The 24,900-nt window shown below is 51.3% G+C and overlaps 1 protein-coding gene across 1 annotated transcript; it reads left to right on the top strand.

Moving 5' to 3' along the window:
* Window positions 1-3,007: 3,007 nt before the first annotated feature.
* Window positions 3,008-22,548, top strand: Prph2 (peripherin 2). Its single transcript, XM_040729649.1, has 4 exons — window positions 3,008-3,056; window positions 4,160-4,289; window positions 16,888-17,134; window positions 21,065-22,548. Exons 1-4 carry the CDS (start codon window positions 3,008-3,010, stop codon window positions 21,278-21,280), a joined length of 642 nt encoding a protein of 213 aa, XP_040585583.1. The 3' UTR covers window positions 21,281-22,548.
* The last annotated feature ends 2,352 nt before the right edge of the window (window positions 22,549-24,900 follow it).

Here is a 24,900-nt window from a genome sequence, read left to right as displayed (position 1 = left end):
TGCAGCCCTGGCTGAACTCACAGAGATCTGCTTGCCTCTGTCTCTAGGGTGCTGAGAGCAAAGGCGGGGGCACCACGCCCAGCAGAATCATTATATGCCGAGGCAGAGTGAACAAGAAAGGCAAAGGAGAGAGTCGGCCTCTGAGGTCAAGTTGTTGGGCTCCCAGTAGCTACATTTAAAAAACAAACACAACTCTTTGAGACAGAATCTCATGTAGCCCAGGCTGGTCTCAAACTTGGCTGTGTAGTCAAGGATAATGTTGAACTCCTAATCCCCCTGCCTTTACATTCCTTAGTGCTGAGATTACAATCACGTGCCACATGCCTGGTTGATGCAATCCTGAGAATCGCGCCAGGATTTTCTGCGTGCTGTGTAAGCCTTCTGCCCACGGAGACATATATCTAGCCCATTTATTTGAGTTTTATTTTCCTAGAGATAATTCTCCCATGTGGGCTGGAGAGATGGCTCAGAGGTTGAGAGCACTGACTATGCTTCTAGAGGACCCAAGTTCAAGTCCCAGTGGCCACTTGACGGTTCAGACTATAACTCCCAAGAGCTGACACCCTCACACAGACATACATGCAGGCAAGATACCAATGCACATAAAATAAAAATAAATAAAGTTTTAAAAAGCCTCACTGTGTAGTCCAGGCTGGCTTCAAACTCCTGAACCCTCTGTCTGACCCTTCAGAGTGGTGTAAGTTTGGCAGGCTTGGTTTTGGGGGGGGGGGAGAAACCAACTTGAAGAACGTGGACAGTGCAGGCCAACTCAGTCAACATTTCCTGGACTCCCTGGGCCTCTGAGTTTAGCAAAATCGCTGTTTCCTTGGAAAGATTTAAGAAAGGATGAGACATCATGGATACGCCCCAAAGAGACCAAAGAACGAGGGCTCCGGGGTGTGGACAGAAGAGACAGCTCTTGTCTCCAAGGATCACAGAGTTAGGTGTCCTCGAATGCTGTGTTCCCATGAGGCAGCGATTTCGTGAGCTTTTTATACTAACAGAACAAAGAAAGTCAAATGCCAGTGACAACAGGGACGACTCTGCTATGGCCTGGGCTGCTGACTGTCACAGATACAGCCTTTGGTGGAACCAGGGATCTGTCTGTACATTCCAAAGGGTTTAACCTAACGGTCACAAAAGGTCAGGAACAGAGGAGGGCAGCAAGTGGCCCTTAAGAGGACTAATGATGTCCCGAGATAATGTGGCTCGGGGACCGCAGTGCCCCGACCTCCCCACATCACTGACTGTGACTCCATTGGTCTCTGCAGACACAGCTTCGTTCCAAGGACTCCAGTAGAGGAAACTCCCAGCATTGGCTGTGATGAAGGAGAGGCAGGTGGAAGACACTGCCCCTTCCTAACTTGGGTTACTGAAATCCCTGGGGGAAAGGGCATCCCTTCATGCCCTACCATAATGGAAATTTCCAAGAGAGAGCAAAGGACTGTTAGCTGACCAGATTATTGACTGACTCAGCTTCCAAAGAACTGGGAGTTACACAGATGGCTCACGGACAGATAAGAGGGCCATGGATAGGTAATGGAGATGGCAAACTTCCCAATTTTCTCCTGCTAACAGGGTCCCCCTTCCAACTAACTGGTCTAGTCAGGCCAGATATGTTAAAGGCTAGTCTTGAACACCTCTACCTGAAACTATGGGCCTGTCAGCTCCTGTTTCATTTCCTTCCTTCCTTCCTTTGGTTTTTAGAGACAGGGTTTTCTGTGTAGCTTTGGAGGCTGTCCTGGAACTCACTCTGTAGACCAGGCTGGCCTCAAACTCACAGAGATTCACCTGCTTCGGCCTCCCAAGTGCTGGGAATTAAAGGGGTGCACCACCACTGTCCGGCTACCTATTTCTTTGTTTAAGATGATCAACCCAAAATGAGGGGAAGGGGACACACCCCAGGCCAGCAAAAACACTTGAATTCCTATCCCTCAAGGGGAAGGTGAATTTCAGTGTCTCCCCTCTCCCCCCTGCTCTGTGTAGGGTCTTCTGTAAGCATTGCTGTGTGTGTATGTGTATGTGAGTGTGCATGTGTGTGAGTGTGCATGTATGCATGTGTGTGCTCATGAGTATGTATGTGTATATGTGTGTGCATGTGTGTGCTTGTACTGGTAAGTGTGCATGCATGTGTACATGAGTATGCATGTGTGTGTGCTGTCATCTCTTGTAATGCTACCTGTTGTGTAAGAGATTTTTTTCAGCCTTTTAATTCTGTTTGTGGTTTTCCGAGACTGGGTCTCTCTATGTAACCCTGGCTGTCCTGGAACTCACCCTATAGACCAGGCTGGCCTCCAACTGAGAGATCCACCTGCCTCTGCCTTCCAAGTGCTGGGATCAAAGATGTGCACCACCATGCCCGGCTTCAGCCTTTTGGTTGTTAAATTGGTGGAGAAAGTGAACCCGGTCAAGCCCCATGGATGGTACACTGCCTCACTGCTCGTGAGACTGAGCTGTGTCTGCTACAGTGGAAGCTGGCTTCAGAATGTGCCTTTGTTGGGGTCAGCTGACCTGGTACTCACCGTGTAGACAGGGCTGACCTGGAGCCCATGTCTATGCCCCTGCCTCTGCCTTGGAGTCCTGACAGCACCGGCATGAGGCTTCTCACCCAAACCAAGAATCTACTCTTTCCTGGCTCCTTCCTGAGGAATTCATCCATTCCCCTTGTTTCTCCTCCTCTCTGTCCTCCCCCTCCTCCTCTATCTCCTTCTAGCTCTTTCCCCCACCCCCACGTCCCCAGTTAGTTAACTTTATCTTAGAGCAGAGTTTCTTGACCTTTTTCCCCATGCCACCCTTAGGGAGCCTTTAATATCATCTATTTATTTTGAGTCAGGATCTCGTGTAGCTCAAGCTGCCTTTGACACCCCCCCCCCATGTCACCTTTTACTGAGAAAGCATGCCACAGAAAGTGAAATTCTCCGTTGCTCGTGGTCTCTGCCTTCCTGGGGCTACTTGGTGAGGGCGCCTTTTCCTGTTGCAGTCGGGAGGTAGCGAGAAGCAACCCGCAATGCACCAAGCAGCTCGCATAACAGAGAGCTATCTGGCCCAAGTGAAAAGTCAGTTCATGCACAAAGAAACGTGCAATTAGACTGGCGGCCATCTTCCCTTTACTAATACCCCAGACTAGAAAACCCTGGAACAGAAAGGGTAAGGCCTCCCATGGGGAGTCAACAAAGCCTGGCACATTCAGGGGGAGGTGGGGGGCCGGGAAGGAAGGGAGGAATGGAGAACTGTGATTAGTATGTAAAAATTAATAAAATAAAATAAAAAAAGCCTAGAACAGCTGTCTCAAAATGCTGAGAGACAAACACTGCCAAACAAACGTTATATACTGTGTGAAAATAAAATGTCAGGAGGGCACGGTGGCACAGCCATTAATCCCAGAACTCAGGAGGCAGAGGCAGGCAGATCTCTAAAAGTCTGAGGCCAACCTGGTCCACATAGTGCGTTCCAGGTCAGACAGAGATACACAGTGAGTCTTGGTCTCAAAAGCAAAACTAAACTAAATTTCAAGCTAAAGGATGATGCGCAGATATGTTCAGAGACAAATACAACCATAACAGCTGTCTGATGTGGTGACACCTGTGAGTCAGAGGCAGGCAGATCTCTGTGAGTAGGAGGTCAGCCCCATCTACACAGTGAGTTCAAGGCCAGCCAGGCTGAGCCGTTTGGCCAGTTCCATTTTCTTATGCTTTAAATGTAACATAGTTAGCATTTACTGAGGTTTAATCGTCGCGTGATATCCTGATGAAAGTGAAATGTTTTCCTCTCGTGGGCCCATTTCTAGTTTCCTTTTGCCTTCCTTGGCAATTTGACCTCCTCAAGGATGCCAGCCTCGCAGAGGTGAGTGGCCTGAGCGCCCCTTTCTTTCCACCCTTTGAAACCATTCTCTTTATGGCCACGAGGGGGCGCTCGTAGCCGCGGCACCGGCTCCGCGCGGTCCCCGCACGGTTGGCTGGCACGCGGCTCTCCCACTGTCCTTGCGGGGCTATTGTCACATGCCTACTTCTGACTTCAACCCAGCGCTTCCCTCCTGTTTTCTCTCATTCACACACGTGCTCTAGGGGCTTCCCACAGCCACCTAAATCCTGTTTCTGGACAGCTTCCAGATGCTTGCTGAGGGAGGCAGAGTCTCGCTTGGGGAAAAGTCTGCGCTGAGGCTTAGCAACTCCAGCAAGCCAAGTCCGTTCTTTCCAACGTCTCTGGTGGCGAAAAGTTGAGAAGTTCTCAAATTCCAGAGCTGTGAAGAACCAAGGCAGGAGTTGTCAAAAGAAAATCAGAGACCCTGGGTAACGTAAAACAACAAAAAATTTTGCCCAAACTGTATGACAATAACAACACAGGATGTTCCTGTGTACCCCAGCCCCCGGCCCCGAGCCGGCCTCGGGAGATGCCCGGCTGAGCCCAAGCTTTGCTCCAGCAGAGGAACCAGTGCTGTTTTCCAAGGTGACTTTGTTGGAGGAAAAAAAAACCATCTTTGTTCCGTGGCTTCGTTCTTATACCTCTTGTGTGGATTTTGGTTTGATTTTACTTAGTGATCTGGAAACAAAGATATTGGAGACGGGGTCTGGCTAGGTCTGGTCTCAAACTCAACAATCCTCGGTAGTACTGGGATTACAGACGCGCACCGCTCGGGCTACCCGGAAATTAACACACACACAAACAAACAAAACGCTGGTGTGTGTGCATGCGCGCGCGTGCATCTATTGGCGCCACAGCGTGTGAGCAGAAGTCAGAGGATAACTTGTAGGAGTTGGCTCTCTTCTTCTAGCATGAGACTCCTGGGGATCCAACTCAGGTTGTTAGGAATGACAGCAAGCACCTTTATCTCATTGCCCTTGTCTTGTCTTTGATCCTGGAGGGCGTTTGCAGACAGGGTTTCTCTGTGTAGCCCTGGCTGTGTTGGAGAACTCGCTCTGTGGGCCAAGCTAGCTTCAACCTCAGAGATCGGCCTGCCTCTGCCTCCTGAGGGCTGGAGCTAAAGGCCCGCACCACTAATGCAGTAGAAATGATTTTTCTAAGTGGCCTGTAAGTAAAAGATGATATTGATTAGCTGAAGGTGTCAGAGTTGTGGAAAACCCTGGACAAGTCACAGGCCATGGGAAACGGGGTGTAAATTGGTGTTGGGGACTGCTAGAACCTTGAACAAAATGGAGTCTGTCAGCCATTTCTTGGCCTTCTGCCTACGTGACTGCGAGCACACATGCCCTTGAGACAAAGGAAAAGTTTAACCATAAAAGTTAAATTTACACAGGGCAGCCCACCCACCTAGCCAGGGGGAAGTAACCCTTATAGAGCAATTGTCTTTGTTAACAAAAGGTTAAAGTGTTCCTTTGAATACTTCCTACCCCTCCCTAATTCCTGCACCTGACTTACACTGACAAGCATTTGTGGAATGCGACTGATGGAAAATTACAGCTTTGTCTCTACCTATTTGGTGTATATTTGAGTTGAGACTTGATTGGCATGCTTGTAACGCCCCCTGAGATTCTTTTCCTATAAGAACCATCTCACCCCAAAAATAAATGCTCTTGATCAGCAAAAGTTGTCTTGAGCCTGTTTCCTTTAACCTCTTGAAGTTTACTTTTAAGATCGGATCTGCTCGTGAAGACCCACCAAATTAGTAGCGACCCTCATCACCTCATCCCCGGGGGTTGCAACTAATTGGTTTAACACTGATAGTAAAACACAACTTTGAGGGACAGTTTGGTTTCATTATAATTGTTTATTTATTATTTTATGTGTGTGTTTTGTCCACATGTATATTTGTGCACCATGTGCATGCCTGGCACCAGAGGAGACCAGAAGAGGGCATGCATCAAATGCCCATCTCTCCTGCCCCACAACCCTTTTAAATTAAAAGCAAAATAGCATAAACAGGATCTGGAGAATGTTGCATTTGTGAATATGAGTATGTTAATAAAACCATTGAATAAAAAATTAATTCCAGGGCTGGAGAGACGTCTCAGTGGTTAATCACACTGGCTGTTCTTCCAGAGGACCCAGGTTTAATTCCCAGCACCCACATGGAAGCTACTGAGTGAGTTCCAGGACAGCTAGGGCTACACAGAGAAATTCTGTCTCAAAGAAAATAATAAATAAACATTCAAACAAACAAATAAATGTATTGTCCAGCAGCTGAGGCAGAAAGGGAGATAAATTCGAGGCTAGCCTGGGCTACATAGCAAAGTCCTGCCTCAAACAACACAATATAAAAGTATAACACAACCATATAAGATACTACTGATTGGGGGCTGGAGAGATGACTCAGAGGTTAGCAGCATTGACTGCTCTTCCAGTGGTCTTGAGTTCAATTCCCAGCAACTACATGGTGGCTCTATAATGAGGTCTGGTGCCTTCTTCTGGCCTGCAGGCATACATGCAGGCAGAACAGTGTATGCATAATAAAGTCTTAAAAATATTACTGATTGGGATAGTAACTGTATTTTCTTTCTTTTCCTCCCTCCCCCTTCTCCCTCCTCCTCTTTCTTCTTCTTGTGGCTTTTCAAGACAGGGCTTTCTCCATGTAACAAATTAAAGGTGCGCATTACCACAACCAGCCTAACAGTATTTTCTGTTCAAATTTTTGTAAAGCTAAAACTGCTTTTAAAATACCTACTAGTCTCGGGAGGCAGAGGCAGACGGATCTCTGTGAGTTCGAGGCCAGGCTGGACTGACAGCCTCCAAAACAGAGAAACCCTGTCTCGTAAAACCAAAAAAAAAAAAAAATACCTACTAGTTAGAAATAACATTAAGTAGTCAGGCAGTGGTAGCACACACCTATAATCCCAGCACTTGGGAGGCAGAGGCAGGATCTCTGTGAGTTTGAGGCCAGCCTGGTCTACAAAGCGAGTTCCAGAACAGCCAGGGCTGTTTGACTAAAAAAGAAAAAAATCCCTGTTTCCAAAAGCAAAACAAAAAAAGGAAGAAGAAAAGAAAGAAAGAAAGAAAGAAAGAAAGAAAGAAAGAAAGAAAGAACAAGCCTGGTCTACAAGAGCGAGTTCCAGGAGAGCCTCCAAAGCCACATAGAAACCCTGCCTTGAAAACCACCCTCCCCCCCCACCCAAAAAAAAAGAAAGAATGAATGAAAATAAGCTGGCTTGGTGGTGCTGAGACTGGAAGATTGCTTCAAATTTTTTTTTTTTTTTTTTTTTTTACGAGACAGGGTTTCTCTGTATTGTTTTGGAGGCTGTCGGCCCAGCCCGGCCTCGAACTCACAGAGATCCGCCTGCCTCTGCCTCCCGAGTGCTGGGGCTAAAGGTGTGTGCCACCACCGCCCGGCGATTTCTTCAATTTTGAGGCCAGCCTGGGCTACAAATCAGTATGAGGGCTATAGACAGCCAGTCTTAACAATGGAAATCAAGACAGAAAAACAAACCCCAAAACAGAAACAAAAAGCAACAAAACCTTACAGACTCACTAAAGCCAAAAACTCTTTCCTTCCCTTCCTCCCTCCCTCCTTCCTTTTTTTTTCTCTCTTCCAGACATGGTTTCTCTGTGTAGCCCTGGCTGTCCTGGAACTCACTCTGTAGACCAGGCTGGCCTTGAACTCACAGAGATCCTCCTGCCTCTGCCTCCCTAGTGCTAGAACTAAAAGCATGTGCCACCATCCCTGGGGTTAAGCTTCCCATTTCTATCTTTGTTTGTGACTGAGGTGACAGGTGTTAAATGCAGCTGCTATTTAAGTTGGCTACTTATTTGTTTGTTTGTGACAGGGGCTGCTGTAGCTCACACTGGCCTTGAACTTGCCACCTGTGGCATTGTATGTCTTTAATTCCAGCACTCAAGAGGCAGAAGAAATGGGATCTCTGCTTTTTTGTTTGTTTGCTTTTGTTTTTATTTTTTCGAGACAGAGTTCTTCTGTATTGCTTTGGAGCCTGTCCTGGGACTTGCTCTGTAGACCAGGCTGGCCTCAAACTCACAGAGATCTGCTTGCCTCTGCCTCCCGAGTGCTGGGACTAAAGGCGTGTGCCACCACCACCTGGCCAAGGTAGTCTGGTCTACACAGTGAGTTCCAGGCTAGCCGAGGCTACACAGTTAAACCCTGTCTAAAATAAGAACAAAAGGAAAAAGAAAAACAAACAAAAAAACCCCAGCAGCCGGGCGTTGGTGGCGCACGCCTTTAATCCCAGCACTCGGGAGGCAGAGGCAGGTGGATCTCTGTGAGTTCGAGGCCAGCCTGGTCTACAAAGTGAGTTCCAGGACAGCCTCCAAAGCCACAGAGAAACCCTGTCTCGAAAAACCAAAAAAAAAAAAAAAAAAACAGCCATCGAGATGAGGATGGTGTCTGGGATTACTCCTTTGTGATGCTAACACATGTGAGTGGATGCTTTGTCTGATATGGGTGTGTACCGCTCATGTGATTGGCCTGGGGAAGTCAGAAACAGGTGTCAGGTCCCTTGGAACTGGAGTTACAAATGGTTGTGAGCCACTGTGTGTGTGCTGGAAATCAAACCCAAGTTCTCTGTATGAGCAGTGTTCTTAATCACTGAGCCTCTCCAGCCCCGCTCTCTTGTCACAGACTCGCAGACCCAACATGTCACTGTGGCTTGCAGGAGCTGCCCAGCCTATTCTAGCCAGCTCCGTCCTTTGGGTTCTGGGCTTATGAGCTGAGCAAGTAAACCCCTGGAGGCTCCTCCCAGCCATGTTCTGAGTTGGCATTGCTTTCTCTAATGGGATGATGACCCTGGTTAAAGAGATTAACAACTGCATTGTGGATCCCACTTTTAATCCGCAGCGTTCGGGCTGTCCCTCCTTGGCTGGGAAGGTCGCTGCAGGAACGAAGGCCTAGACTGCTTCCTGCTACCATTACCCAGTTAGCGGGGATCTTAGGCTAGGGAGGCCCCAGGATGGGCAACTCCCTGCAGCGTGGGCCCCCAGAACTCTTCCTAAGGCCCTGAGTGGTCTAGGCCCTGACCTCACCGGGGCTAGGCGTGGAAGCTGAACTGTGGGAGGCTGCCTGGACCCCACTCGGTAAGCATGGCGCTACTCAAAGTCAAGTTTGACCAGAAGAAGCGGGTCAAGTTGGCCCAAGGGCTCTGGCTTATGAACTGGCTGTCCGTGTTGGCCGGCATCATCCTCTTCAGCTTGGGGCTGTTCCTGAAGATTGAACTCCGCAAGAGGAGCGAAGTGATGAATAATTCCGAGAGCCACTTCGTACCCAACTCCCTGATAGGGGTGGGGGTGCTGTCTTGTGTCTTCAACTCTCTGGCTGGCAAGATCTGCTATGACGCCCTCGACCCTGCCAAGTACGCCAGGTGGAAGCCCTGGCTGAAGCCGTACCTGGCCGTGTGTGTCTTCTTCAATGCCACCCTCTTCCTCGTGGCTCTCTGTTGCTTTCTGCTGCGGGGCTCCCTGGAGAGCACCCTGGCTTACGGGCTCAAGAATGGGATGAAGTACTATCGGGACACGGACACCCCGGGCCGATGCTTCATGAAAAAGACCATCGACATGCTTCAGATTGAGTTCAAATGCTGCGGCAACAATGGCTTCCGGGACTGGTTCGAGATTCAGTGGATCAGCAATCGCTACCTGGACTTTTCCTCCAAGGAGGTCAAAGAGTGAGTAGTCCCCGTCCAGGGTGGGAGACCCAGTGGTTTGATGTCCCCAGCCTGCCCAGAGCTTCCCCTCTCTGTTGGGTATTTATCTCTGTGTGAGGAGGCTAATGCTGGACCATTGACATTGCCAGCAGCCTGGGCCCTCCGGCCCTCAACCACGACAGCTTCATCTGGTTCAACACATCTGGCCGAGGCAGGGAAAGGTGTGGCGTGAAATAAAGATGCTTAGGTAGATCGGAGTCACCAGGAGGAGAGCGTGTTTTCATACAGTAAGAACGGGTCTTCAGGGCTCTCTGGGACTCAGATAGTTCTTGGTACTCACCTTGTTCTGTCAAAAGAGGCGGAGTCTGTCATACATTTTACATTTCCTGGTTTGCACCTTGGTTTTCCAAGCTTTCAGCACTTGAAAAGGCTAAAGGTGTCAGCAAAGAGTCTGTCCTTGTCTGCCTGGGATGTTCAGGGAGGGGGTGCAGTCAGCTTTGGACTGTACTGTGTCCTCAACTGGCATGTGACCTCAAGCAGGTAGCTGACCCCTGAGGATGTCTCCCCAACTTTCTAGGGAAGATACTGGAATATGTGGTCATGGAGCACTTTCTCTGGTTTGCCTAGATCCGGTATATGGCAGGTGCCAACTAGATGTCTATTTGTTCTCTCTCTCTCTCTCTCTCTCTCTCTCTCTCTCTCTCTCTCTCTCTCTCTCTCTCTCTCTCTCTCTCTGTGTTTCTGTCTCTGTCTCTGTCTCTGTGTTTCTGTCTCTGTCTCTCTCTCTCTCTCTGTGTTTCTCTCTCTCTCTCTCTCTCTGTCTCTGTGTTTCTGTCTCTGTCTCTCTCTCTCTCTGAGTCAGGGTCTTGCTATGTAGTTTGGCTGTCTGGAATTCCTTATGTAGACTAGGCTGGTCTTGAACTAGGAGAAATCCTTCTGTTTCTGCATTTCAAGTGAGATTTAAGGCATGTGCCACCATGCCAAGTGCGTTTTGACCCGTGTGCGTGTATACAGTGTGTGTGCAGAGGGCAGGGGTAGCTTAGGAAACAGGGTCTTTCTTTCCACTGCGGACCTGGTGTTCAGGCACAGTAGGCGTGGCAAGCGCTTTCACCCGCAGAGCAGTTTCGCTGTATTCTTGGCGTGTGTGAAAATGAAGTCCTGTGGTGGGTGCTGGTGAGAAGAAGCCTTGGCCTCAGCTCTGGCTGCCTTCCCCATGGATGCTCTCTAGGGAGGGGACATGCTCTGCGACGCCCTGGCTGACCTCCCTGGGCAGTGGTCACCCAGATGCCTCTAACTCCAGCAAATCTCGGGGGTGTCGAACTGGCGGGCACCCAGCAGCAGAATGTGCCTGAAGCCCAGGGGTTTCTGGACCGTTGTCAGCTAGATGAGGCTTCACTTCTCAGGGGGAAGGAAACCCTAGTGAAGGTCACCGCTTGGGATGTCATTTTCTCTGTGGAAGGAGATTACAGCCACAAATCCCCAGCCAAGGAGGGGATTGTGACTAGCTCTGCCCTTCCTAGATGACAGGTCTGTGGGGACAGGATAGGAGGGCATGATTTGCATAAGCTTCCTCAGAAGAAAGTGCAGCCTGGGGACAAGCAGAACTCTTTTGCCCCACTACAATAAACAATATGTTCTAAAAATACGTTTAAAATTTTACCTCTGTGTGCCATGCCAACTTGCTGGGATGCAAATGCAATTATCTTTTGTTGCCTGTTTTGTTTTTCAAGGGGTTCTCTGTCCTAGCTGTCTTGGAACTCACTCTGTAGACCAGGCTAGCCCGGAGCACACAGAGATCTTCCTGTCTCTGCTTTCCAAATGCTGGGATTAAGGGCATATGCCACCACTGCTTAGGGGGATGCAATTATCTTAATTCCATTGTCCTGGAGACAATTTTCACTATTGTACACGCAGAAAATATGATTGGCACTGGTAAGAGGCATGAAAACAGAAAAGAGCAGGACATGGTGGCACATGCCTTTAGTTCAGCACTCAGGAGGCAGAGGCAGGTGAGTCTCTGTGAGTTCAAGGCCAGCTTGGTCTACAGAGTGAGTTCCAGGACAACCAGGGTTACATAGAGAAATCTTGTCTCAAAAAGAAAAGAAAAAGACAAAAGTGAAGAAAATGTGAAGACTCCTAGACTAAAATGTGACAAATGTCAAGCCGCCTGTCAATTATGGATGAGAAACTGTCTTGAGTTTCTTTTTCTATTTTCTTTGGTTTTTAAAATTATTTATTTTGGAGACGGGGCAGGCATGCGACTATCCACGAAAGCTTTAAAAAGAAATTAAAACAACATGTATTTATTTACTTTTTGGGGGTGGGGTGCATGTGCCACCGTGTGCAGAGGTCAGAGGACAGTTTGAATCTCAGGCTTCTGGGTCAGTGTCCCAGAGAGTAAAGAGATAGCCCCCTCAGCCTAGAACTGCCCCAGACCCCACCCTCACTTCTGCGGCAGTCCAGAAGGTCACAACTGTGCCTTAGTGTCCCCCTCAGTTGGGGGCCTAGGAGGAGGGTATGTACTCTGCTGTCACTGCCTGAGGTCTGCACAGGGAGGAGCCAAGCCCGTGAACGACCCCAGTCCTCAGGAACACAGACCTGTCCCCAACCAACCAGGGCTTCTTCTGTCTCAATTTCGGGCCATGCCTCCTTCATCACACTGGGGTGCTGGGTCCTGAAGGAGGAACCTAGTTTAGCACAGGGGAGGAAGCCATGCTCAAGGTGGGGCTTCCCCGGCCCTCCCGGCCCTCGTCCAGGGTAGCGCTTTGTTTCCTTAGGGCCTGGCCTCCTTCCAAACACAGATTAGGACATAGCCAGGTGGCACAGAGCTCCTTAGGTGGTGGTGACCTGGCTATTTATAGCTGGTTGTTTCCCAGGCTATAAAGGTACTCTGCTGGGGGGGGGTCACTGGGTCTTGTAGAGTCTTAAGGAAAAGCTTGTGTTCTAGGCTACCCCACCCCCACCCCCAGCCAAGGCAAATCCAGCCTTGTCAAGGCATCCTGCAGGCTCTTCCAATTCGGGGTGAATGGATGAACCAATAGGGAAAGCCAGGGAAGCCAGAGCAGGGGTTTACAGGCACCTGGTGCACCTTGATGTGACTTAACCCTACTCAGGGCACAGAGGGACAGCTGGGGAGTGGGGGCCATTCCATAGACCTCTGAGCTTTGGCAGCCCACCCGAAAAGTGAGATGTAAGAAGCTATGGTGGACAGTTGATCCAGGGGACAGCTTGGTAGCATGCTTTCCTCCCGCCCTCCTCTCTTCCTCCCTCCTCTCTGCTTAGCTTGTTTCTTCCCTGCTGTGGCAGGTGTAATTCCCTTCAGGTGGTGAGGAGCTGCATAAGGAGGTGAGATGTTGCCAAGGATCCCCAGGGTGAGGGAGACATGGTCCCAGCCTGTGGGGACCAGCAGGGTGTCCTGCTCACTCAAGTTCAGGAAGGAGCAGTGGGGACACTCACGAGTCTCTGCTGGCCTCGGCCCCATGACTGCCCACCTGACCCTCACTTCATGTGTGAGCAGGCTTTACTTCAGCTTGGGGACATGTGGGGACATGTGGGGGTGGTGTGGGGTGGCTGATGGTGCTGTTCCTGAGACACGGGAAGAGTGGGTCACATCTTTCGTGTTAACTCTCCCCGACAGAAGCAGGGCTGGGATGGAGCTCCATGGAAAAGTGGGTACCCAGCAGGGTGGGAGCCTCAGGCTGCACCCCGGCTCCGCATGAACTGCGTGTGGTGGAGATGCCTGTAACGTTAAGCACGCGGGAGGTGAAGGCAGTAGAGTCGGAAGTCCAAGGATATCCTCAGCTACAAAGGGAGCTAAGGCCAGCCTGGGATAGAGGCCTCCGCTCCCTGAGTAGTGATGGATTCCAAGGCAATAGGGAAGTCCTGGGTAACTGCTTGTAGCCTGTCTTCTATGACCTGTGAGGTTTTAGATGACACACTGCCCTGCCCAGAGTTTCACTTCCTCCTCTCCAGAATGATCTGGGGGTTTTCAGGGGCCTGAGGTGCGGAAGCCAACGTTTTCTGAAGGCTGAGGGAACAGTGTATTACTTGTATCACCTGTGAGGAGATGAACTCCAGTCACCACACAGGCCAGGAGAGGCCCAGCCTCACGGGCTCCAGTCACCACACAGGCCCAGAAAGACCCAGTCACACAGATAACGTGGCACTGAGATCTGGTCTGTGCCATGCCCACACTGTCCCTGGTGATTCTAGAGATGGCTTCAGAGACTATGTGCTGGGAGAGAGGGCTCAGGGGACAGCCTGCAAGTCAGAAAGAAGTAGGCCCAACAGTACCCGAGTGTGGGTGCCCCTAGCTTTGAGTAGAGCCTGTTGAGCGTCCTGGGTGCTTGGAGGGAGAAATCATCTCTGAGACTAAATTTTGCTCAGTGTGCCAGGGCCACCAGCTTTCAGGCGGGAAGGGGTGGACAGGTGGGGGCCTCTGCCAGCCTCGGCCCAGGGACTACGGGTCTGACCCTCAGCTCAGATACCTTTGTGCTGTACCTGAGGAGGGTGTGCAGGCTTTGCCCAGCTCAGGGACACCTGGAGGCCCGGCCGACACCCTCCAGCCTGTCTCCTGCCCACCGAGGGCACCCTCACCAGCAGGGGCCAGGCACTGAGCTCAAGTTCCAGGAGACGGGCAGACACTGAGCAAGGTCTGGCTCACGCTGTCCCGGGCACAAGGGTGCCATCAGGGAGACGGCTCTAGTGGCAGCCCAGAGTTACACAGACCTTGCCTCCTGAAGGGCAGCGAGCCTGCACATGCCTGCCTTGGAGAAGACCTTGCCTGAACTACAGCCACTAACCCACAAGTGACTGTGTCCCTGCGATGTCCTTTGGTCTGTTCATTTCACAGCCTGATGTAGGCTCCCCAGGCACTCAGGACGGCTCTTGCTTGGCCTCTGCCCAGTGAGGTTCCCTTCGAGCGAGCACTTTGTATTTCCTGTGTGTCTGCCCACGGAGAGATGTCAGCACTGAGGGACGTGTGGCACTGTGTCATAACCCAGGCTGCCATGTGCGGCCTCCCCAAAGCCTAGTCCTGATGTGTAGAAAGCAGCTCCCAGAAAAGGCCCCACAGTTGGATCTGCAACAAAGGGTGCTCGGCTTCTCTTGGAAAGAGAAGATGTAAATTCAGATAAGTTGAAGCGGGCAAGTAAGATGGCTTAGTCACGGGGTGGGGTACCAGCTCCCCAAGTTGTCCTCTGACCTCCGCATGATGCTGTGACATGTGTGTGTCTTAATAATAAATGTAAGAGAACCATATCCTTTCAAGTAACATGCTGATGAATTCCCTTAAAACAAAACAAAACTCAAAAGTCCAAGGTACTTTTTTTTTATCTGCAAGGTCTGCAGAGATCAAAGCTTACACTGGCGTGGGCGTGGGCGGGAGGTGTAGGTGTGGGCGTGGATGGGAGGCGTGGGTGTGGATGGGAGGTGTGGGTGTGGGCGTGGGCGTGGATGGGAGGTGTGGGTGTGGGCGTGGGCGTGGATGGGAGGTGTGGGCCTGGGTGTGGGTATGGGCGTGGGTGTGGATGGGAGGTGTGGGCGTGGATGGGAGGTGTGGGTGTGGGCCTGGGTGTGGGTGTGGGCGTGGGTGTGGATGGTGGGCGTGGGCAGGAGGTGTGGGCGTGGGCATGGATGGAGGTGTGGGTTGTCTCTCATGGACATGTGATATAGCTTCTCAAGGGAGAACGAGATGGGGAGGGGCAGGACCCCCCACAGACACAGGCACTTTTCTATAGATTTGCCATCTATATTCCACATGACAAACCAATGGACCATGTGGTCCATGCCCACATCGGGCTGCCACTGAAACAAGAAAACAAACAAAATCCAAGACACTCTCCATTGGTGGATGTAAGGCTAACATGTGGGTTCTTCAGTTTTTAAGAACAATTTATTATTATTGGTGTGTGGTGTGTGTGTGTGTGTGTGTGTGTGTGTGTGTGTTGTGTATACAGAAAACAACGTGTGGAAGTGAGTTTTCTTCTCCAGCTGTGTGGTCCTGGCTCAGACTCAGGTCATTAAGTTTGGCAAGCCCCTTTACCCACTGAGCCATCCTGCCAGCCCCCAGACGGGCTTTAACAGGGGACAGGGCTAAGGCAGGCTTGATTTATTTTATGAGCTCGTATGAAGGTGTACGGGCATACGTGTGTTCATGCATGTTGGACATGAGGATGCATGGGTGTGTGGAGGGTCGAGGACAACCGCAGGTGTCCTTGGGTGCTGGTCAAGCAGGTTACTGGCTAGCAGTGACTTCCAGAGTCCATCTGCCTGGCTCCCTAAAGCCCACACCTAAGTCAGCAAATGGAGTGGGGGTCCTTCTACCCCCACGGTCAAGCGCCTCACCAAGTGAGAGGTCTCCCTAGCCTTTATTACGTATTTGTCTTTGGAGACAGAGCCTTATGTGATCTGAACTGGCCCTGAATGCAATGTGCAGCTGGGGATGATCAGGGTGATCCTCCTGCCTCCACCTCCCAAGGGCTGGGAGTACAGGTGCTCCACCAGCCCAGCCAAGTACATACATGGTTCCCCCTGGAGACGGGGTTTCTCTGTGTAGTTTTGTAGACCAGGCTGCCCTTGAAATTACAGCGATCCGCCTGCTTCTGCCTCCCGAGTGCTGGGATTAAAGGTGAGCACCACCACCATCAGCACACATATCTTAAGTGTGCTGCTGGAAGAAATTTGTCACTCCTGATCTGTGGGGTGGGAAGATTCCTCTTGGATCTTGGATCCCTGAGAAGACATAGCAGTCACTAAAGAAACAAACTGATACAGATATGCAGGGCTGGGAGCCTTGTCTGGCAGCTTAGGGAGTCAGCTGAGGACATAGTCTTGTCTTTCAAAGGGAGTAGGGAGAGTCCACTGCTGTGAGTTTGCAGGGGTGAGGCCTATGCCTGTCCCAGCCTCCGGGTGGGTGTGGGGGCTGCCTCTGCACAGGCTCTGGGCCAGAGCAGGCCTTCCAGAAACATTTTTTTCTAGAAAGGGCCTTGGTGATGAAGACCTGTGATGGGGAGAGATGGCTGGTGAAGGGGTGAGGGGTAAAACTGTATCAAAAGCAGCAGTCACCTCAATTCTAGGGCCTCAATTCCTACTGGCCTGGCAGGGATCCGAGAAGTCCCTGCAAGCTGGGGGCCTGCTTGGCAACATAGGGTAGTGGTTGGGTAAATTACTGTGACCTCTGTTTACTTTGCCCTCTGCCTCTACCTTCTAGAACATTCACTCGAGGAAGGCAGGGATGTGGTGGGTGCTCGTGGGCAGAGCATGAATGCAAAGGCAAATCCCCAGTGGGTGGGAAGGCCTGCTGCTTGAAGGTGGCCTGGAAACCTGAACCGAGATGTTTCTCTTCCAGTCGAATCAAGAGCAATGTGGATGGGCGGTACCTGGTAGACGGAGTCCCTTTCAGCTGCTGCAACCCCAGCTCCCCACGGCCCTGCATACAGTACCAGCTCACCAACAACTCGGCACACTACAGCTATGACCACCAGACCGAAGAGCTCAACCTCTGGCTGCGGGGCTGCAGGGCGGCTCTGCTGAGTTACTACAGCAGCCTCATGAACTCCATGGGTGTGATCACGCTCCTAGTCTGGCTCTTTGAGGTAGGCCCACGGGGGACAGGGAGAGGGAGCCTGCCTGACCTGGGTTTAACATGGTGAAGCCAGACCTGGGGAATAAGCCTCATGTAATTTAGGCTGGCCTTGAACTTGATATATACCCAAGGCTAGCCCTGAATTCCTTATCCTCCTGGCTCTGCCGCCCAAGTGCTGGGGGAACAGGTGTCCCTCCCTATGCCTGACTTCTTATTGTGGAGACAGGCTCACTATGTTGCCCACGCTGGCCTTGAATTTACTGTCTCCAGCCTCAGCCTCCCCTTAAAAGCTGGGACCATAGTGTGTACCATCTTGGTTGGCATCATTGCTTACAAAAAATATTTAGGTAAAATCAACATAAAATGAACCTTTTCTCCTTCCTTCCTTCCTTTTCCTTTTTCTTCTTGAGATAATGTCTTTTTATATAGCCCTGACTGTCCTGAAGTTTTCCATGTAGACCAGGCTGACCTCAAACTCACAAAGGTCTGCCTACCTCTGCCTTCTAAGTGCTGTGATTGAAGGCGCACATGCTACTACACTCTGCAAAAAAATCAAGCTATTTAGTGTACTCACAGTAGCACCTATCTGCCACCTCAATCTAGTTCTGGAACATCCACCCCCCACCCCCAACACCCCCACCCCCTAACCCCCGCCACGAAAACTCTCAGCCCTTCCAGTCCACAGCAGCTGCCCATCTGTATTGTGTCTGAGATTCACCCATCTGGACACTTAGCCCGACTTGGGGGTTCCTCTTCTGCTCCCACTTTTTGTTTCTAAGGCCTTGAATGGCTATAGTAACGTTACACGTGGACGGCAGCATTACCTCTGGGGACTACTGGTGGCCTTTCGTATACGGTGATGTGCGCACTGGGACCTTCAGCCAGTGGAGTCTGTGTGGGCTTGTGCTTCGTTCTAGTCAGTGTATAAGGTGTCCACCTCATGTCCTCTGAAAAGTTTAGCTCCTCTTTTGGAAGCTCTGGAGCTTGAAACTCAGCACCCCTCCCCCGCCCCTCCCTTGTCCAATTCATCCTTGGAAGGGAATTCTCCAACAGCAGAGCTGGGAGCTGTTCTAGGTGCTGAACGGGCCACAAGCTGCTCAGGGGTGACACGTGGTGCCTGTAAAGAGCAATTCTTGCAGCAGAAGAAAACCCAGCCTCCAAAATCAAAATGTATCAAGACAGAAACATTAGCTGAGACAGTTTCCTTCTATCAGAGAAGGTTCCTTGAATCTCTCTTGTAGTCCATGGACGTGGACAGGGGGTATCTACACGGGTCTTCTAAGCCACCCTGGGAATGGGTGGCATGAGGGGGCAGTTTTCCACCAGGTTACAGTCACCACCGTCTAAAACCCACAACAAAACCTGTCACTGAGGACCGTAGTGGAGCACCTGCCATTGAGGACTGTAGTGGAGCACCTGTCACTGAGGACTGTAGTGGAGCACCTGCCATTGAGGACTGTAGTGGAGCACCTGCCATTGAGGACTGTAGTGGAGCACCTGCCATTGAGGACCGTAGTGGAGCACCTGCCATTGAGGACCGTAGTGGAGCACCTGCCATTGAGGACTGTAGTGGAGCACCTGCCATTGAGGACTGTAGTGGAGCACCTGCCATTGAGGACTGTAGTGGAGCACCTGTCATTGAGGACTGTAGTGGAGCACCTGCCATTGAGGACTGTAGTGGAGCACCTGTCATTGAGGACTGTAGTGGAGCACCTGCCATTGAGGACTGTAGTGGAGCACCTGCCATTGAGGACCGTAGTGGAGCACCTGTCACTGAGGACTGTAGTGGAGCACCTGACCTCCTCCCAGACTACTGTAGATGTTCCCCAGCTCACAGGGACCAGTTCATGGGGAGCAGGGAGTTCAAACACCCCAACTTGTGGTGAGCAGAGCTGCTACAGGCACTGGGCTTCTGGCAGCATTGTAACCCTGGCTTCGACCTTTTGAACATCACATCCAGTCAGGAGATGACCAAACGTGAACAAATGAGTCACGGTGTAGCAGGCTTCAGTCAGAAGGTCACTTTTTCATTGTAAAGCACATTAGTAAGCTTTGAGCAAGCAATAATAGCTGAAATTGGCCAGGCACTATCATCAGATACTCCTACAGTTAAATTCCCCCAGCGCACCAATGGGCAGACGTCTGGTGAGGCGCTGCCACCACCCGCTGTGCTCTGGGGCCGGGGTGCTGGGTAAACCAGGTGTATGGGATACGGGGTTAGTCCTACTCTTTGGGAGCAGCCTGGGGCGGCACAGGGAGCTTCAACTTGCACAGAGGTTAGGGAGTGAATGTAATACAAAAGGGAAGCAAAAGGAGTACCTACCAACCTAGCCAACAACCAGCCGACAGCTCTCCCTGTCAGGTGACAACGGGGCACACCCCACAAACACAGGCTGGCAGTCGCCATCTCCTTTGGAAATCTAGAAGCCGGAAGAAGGCAGCCATTGTCTCCCAGTCTCACATCCTCGCAAACACAGGCTGGGAGGCCAACCCTGGCACTTTTGGCACCAGAGTCTGCCACAGGGGATGTTAGGGAAGCTGGTGACAAACATCCCTTCACCCCCACACACGAATGAGGGTAGGAGATGACCCTCACACCGAAGGGTCTGTGGACGAGATGACTTTTCATGTTTCCAGATTTATTTTACATGTGTGTTTTGTTTGCATGCATGTATACACATCACACGCATGCATGGTGCCAGTGGAGGTCAGAAGAGGGTTTTGGATCCCTGGAACTGGAGTCATGGATGTTGTGAGCTGCCCTGTGTCTTCTGGGAACCAAACCCAGGTCCTCTGCGAGAGCAAGTGCTCTTGACTGCCGAGTCGTCTTCTAGTCTCAGAATGACTTTTTTTTTTAGACAGGCTCTCTCTAAATAGCCCTGGCTGTTCTGGAACTCTCTGGTAGACCAGGCTGGCCTTGAACTCACAGAGCTCTATCTGCATGGCCTTGGCTTGAGTCACTGAGTTTGACTTTTTAAAAAATTGTATTTTTTTGCTTTGTGTGTGTGTACATGTTTGGGCATATGTGTGCCATGGCACACTTGTGGATGTTGGAGGACAACCTGCGGGAGTCAGTGGTCTCCTTTCACTATGTGAAATCAACCTCAGGGTGACTCTGGGCAGCAAATCTCTACCCATCAGGCCATCTTGCCAGGTCAGGAGGTGACTGACTTTGTGATCCCATCCAGGGACACTACTGACATTCTTGTGGGCCAAGAAACGCACTGGGAAAGGGTGGGAGGGCATGGAGCAAAGGAGGGGTGTCTGCAGCAAGGTGGGAGGCAGGACGAAGGGGAGGGGAGGGAGGGGAGGGAGGGGGATGGAGGGAGGGGAAGGGAGAGAGGGGGAGGGAAGGGAGGGGAAAGGGAGGGGGAGGGAAGGGGAGAGAGGGGAGGGGGGAAGGGAGGGAGGGGTAAGGAGGGAGGGGGATGGAGGGAGGGGAAGGGAGAGAGGGGGAGGGAAGGGAAGGGGGAGGGAGGGGGGAAGGGGAGAGAGGGGAGGGAGGAAGGGAGGGAGGGGGAGGGCCCTCACTCAGGATTGGCTCTGGATTAACAGGCAACTGTGGAGACTATTACATGGTCTAAACAGCTGTGGGGGTGGGGCTGGAGAGGGAGGCCAGGGTGGGATGGGTCAGGCCTTTACCAACGCAGGCTGGGTGCCACCATCAGTGTAGCCCCACGCCCAGGGAGACGTGTATTGCTGGCACTCACATTTTCCTAGCAGCCCAGCTGCCAGCTGTGCCCATGTGTGCCCTAAGTCTGGGCTCTCCCCACCAGCTGTGCCCATGTCTGCCCTAAGTCTGGGCTCTCCCCACCAGCTGTGCCCATGTCTGCCCTAAGTCTGGGCTCTCCCCACCAGCTGTGCCCATGTCTGCCCTAAGTCTGGGCTCTCCCCACCAGCTGTGCCCATGTCTGCCCTAAGTCTCGGCTCTCCCCACCAGGTGAGCATCACTGCTGGACTCCGCTACCTGCACACAGCGCTGGAAAGCGTGGCCAACTCCGAGGATCCCGCTGAGTGGGAGAGCGAGGGCTGGCTGCTGGAGAAGAGTGTGCCCGAGACCTGGAAGGCCTTTCTGGAGAGCTTCAAGAAGCTGGGCAAGAGCAACCAGGTGGAGGCTGAGGGCGCAGACGCAGGCCAGGCTCCAGAGGCTGGCTGACGGGCTGGGGCCGCTCCCCTCCTCACACGTAGCGGACTCCAGGAAATGTCCATCTCCCCTTGTCCAGCTGAAAGTCCAAATTTCCCAAGAAAGCTGGGCACCTACTGACTCTCCTTGACAGTGGGCCTTGAAGTTCGGGGTTCTTAGGGCATGCAACAGACATGTGAAATGGCTGCCTCTAAATGTGAGGGAGCGAGCCTTCCCAGTGGATGCCCAGCCTCACAGGGGCCGGTCCAGGATTCATCTCTGTCTGAGTCCAGCTCTCCCACAGGTGACTGGCTGCATCAAGACCCCTCCCCTGGTAGTGTCTGTCTCTTATCTGCGTCCAAATCGTCACTTGATACATAAACACAGGGTGAAAAAACCAAGGGCTATGTTGTCTCTTCTTTAAGGGCAGGGCTGACAGGCTGGTCATCGTTTCTCATGGTAGATTATGGGGGAGGGGCAATTTTATTTCTATAAAAGCAATGGACTCCCCAGAGGCTCACCCCACATAGGAATCCACAGATGGTGACGAGGTGAGGCCTTTCCTTTATCCTACGTCTCCCCCATTCCCTGAGTCACTTATTCCAGCTTCACCCACGGGCTCCTGGCATGTGGCAGCACCCCCTCCACTCACAAAGTGCTGGGTGAGCCACTGCCTGTGGCTTGTCTGAGACAGAGCAGGGCGAGCTTGCTGTACTTCTGTGGAAGACAGTGACGATCACAAGAATCTACCACTTGCGGACCAGGCCTTACCTCCTGGTGGGCTTGGGGTTGTGAGCTCAGATCCTTGGGGACTGCACTTCAAGAGGGCAAGGGCCTCTGGGAACTTGTTTCCCCCAAAGCGGTGTGGAAGGGCTTCTGTCATCAAGAAGCCTGTCGGAGACAGGCTTTCTTTCCAGACTAGCAGGTGTGGGAAGTTGCCGTTTCTTCTGGGAAAGACAGGCAAGCTCTCAGGGAAAGAGAGGCATGGTTTTTGCTGGCACCCAGGCTGGGATGCCCAGATCACCACAGGGCCCAGTTGCTGTTGGAGTGCACTGTGTAATTCTAACCTCTCTCAGGGGGAAGACCCAGTCAGAGATCCTGATGACACCATCAAATTTTGGCCCTAGTCTCTCAGAGCAAAGGATGGCCCAGAGGACAGGCACTGTGCTGAAGACCCCGAGTTTCCCACTATCCCTCAGGAGGGCTGGGAGCCAACGTGAGAGCTATTTTAGGACCCACGTGTACCTATGTTGTCAACAGTTGTATTAAGAGACATTAAAAGCTATGTTGTGTGAAAATCACTTTTGCTAAGTGACTGTCTCAGTGCATTCAACAGCACACACTGCAGGATGTTCAATTCTAGCCAGTGTAAGGAGGCAGAGGCCAGAGGATCAGGAGTTCAACGTCATCTTCTACTACAAAGTAAGTTCCAAGGCTAGCCTGGGCTACATGAGACTGTGTCTTACACACAGGGGAGGGGGTGGGGACTGGAGAGATTGACTCAGTGCTTAAGAGTGCTTGCTGTTTTTGCAGAGGACACAGGTTCGGTGCCCAGCACCCATGGGTACTCACACTACTTATAACTCCAGCTCCATGAGATCTGATGCTTTTTTCTGACCTCTATGGATACCCCCACACATGGCACCCTCCCACAGTTACATAAATAGTAACTTTAAAAAAGTTTTTAGCTGGGTGGTGGTGGCACATGCCTTTAATCCTAGTACAGGGAGGTAGAAGCAGGCAGATCTCTGCGAGTTTGAGGCCAGCCTGGTCTACATAGAGTTCCAGGATAGGCTCCAATGCTACACAGAGAAACCCTATCTCAACTCCCCCCCCAAATCAAGTTTTAGCTAGACAGTGGTGGCATGTATCTTTAACCCCAGCACTCAGGAGGCAGAGGCTGAGTTTGAGGCCAAACTGGTCCAAAGAGTGAGTTTCAGGACAGCCGGGGCTACACAGAGAAATCTTGTCTTGAACCTACCCCCCCAAGCCTTTCTTTTTTTCCATGTTGCATTTCTAAAAATAAGTAAATAAAAATGTTTTCTGTTCTTTTTAAAAGATTTATTATGTATACAGTATTCTGCCTCCAGGTCAGAAGAGGGCACCAGATGAACACCATGTGGTTGCTGGGAACTGAACTCAGGACCTCTGGAAGAGCAGCCACTGAGCCTTAACCTCTGAGCCATCTCTCCAGCCCCTAAAAGTGTTTTCTTATATAGGTAAATATAAGCCTCTTTGGGACCAGGTTATGGGCAGGTATGGTTTGGAAAAGACAGGAATAATAGCATTGGAAACAGTCATAGGTAGTCGGATAGTTGTCAGGAAAACCTAGTCCGTTCCTTTTGGTGACCTACCAGTGCCCAGTAACACTCTGGTACCAGGCTCCTCAGGCTTGGCAAACTCACTGACGGGTGTGTCAGCCCAGCTTCAGGCAGGGTCACTGGTAAAGACAAAACGAAGAGACTTTCTTCTTCAATGGCGTGATGGGTTAGGCACTGGCCTGTGTGTCTTACTGTGTTAACTCTGATTGGCCTAGAACTCATTATGTAGACCAGAATGGCCTAGAACTCAGAGATCTGCCAGCCTCTGCCGCCTGGGTGTTGAGATTGAAGTCTCACATCACTATCTTGACCTAGCCTTCTATTTTCAAACGTTCTCTACTGAAATACCACTTGGTGGCTTTTTGTGCTAAATACCCAGCAATCCCGAGAGTTTTTAGTCTCACCTCAAGTGAGAACCTCCAGATCCCTTTGGCATGTTTCAAGCTCAAGACTAAGCCATCAACAAATAAACCCCTAGTAACCTCAATATGGGCTAATAAGATTAGCTGCTTCTGCTGGGCAGGCTCCCAGCCCTCCTCTCCCGGGCACCTGTCATGCTAGGCCAGCAGGTTTACAGCTTAGCGGGAACAATTAGGACCTCTCACCCATGGTGTGAAGAGTTCTCGGTGTGTCAGCGGCAGAGCAGAGCCTGTGGACAGTAAGAGGTCCACACGAGGTGGGATGGGTGCTTCCCACTTCTCAGTGGACGTGGATTGGCTGCAGAGGGGACAGCTCAGCCATTCACAAAACCCTACACAGGAGTATTTGTAGGCACAGGTGTTCACCAACAGTCACGAAAGGTCGTTCAGTTGGTGACTGCATTAATATCTGAAGGGTGGGACACCACTGGCAACCAGAGGCCCGTGTGATTCAAATACCCTTCCTTTTAATACTTTTTTTCGAGACAGAGTTTCTCTGTATTGCTTTGGAGGCTGTCCTGGAACTCGCTTTGTAGACCAGGCTGTCCTGGAACTCACAGAGATCCTCCTGCCTCTGCCTCCCCAGTGCTGGGATTAAAGGCGTGCACCACCAATGCCCGGCAATACGTTTATCTTAGGAACTGTATCTATCCCAGGCCTCAAATTCACTGTGTACCTGAGATGACGTAGAACTCCTGATCTTCCCACAAGTGCTGGGTGGTAGGTGTTACACACCACAGCAGTTTTGTGTGGCCTGCGATGGCACCAAGTGCTTCATCCATGCCAGGTAACTAGGCTATGCTCTCCAGTTTTAGAATGAATTGGTTGGCAAAGCAGCAGGCTGGGAGGCACCTGATATGACTCCAGTCACCTAACAATCTGGAAGGGGTGCAGGACAGGAGCGAGCCAGCAT

Source organism: Mesocricetus auratus, unplaced genomic scaffold, assembly GCF_017639785.1.
Source record: "Mesocricetus auratus isolate SY011 unplaced genomic scaffold, BCM_Maur_2.0 Super-Scaffold_100021, whole genome shotgun sequence".
NCBI classification, from domain to species: Eukaryota; Metazoa; Chordata; class Mammalia; order Rodentia; family Cricetidae; genus Mesocricetus; species Mesocricetus auratus.
This window is presented reverse-complemented; position numbering and strand designations above follow the sequence as displayed.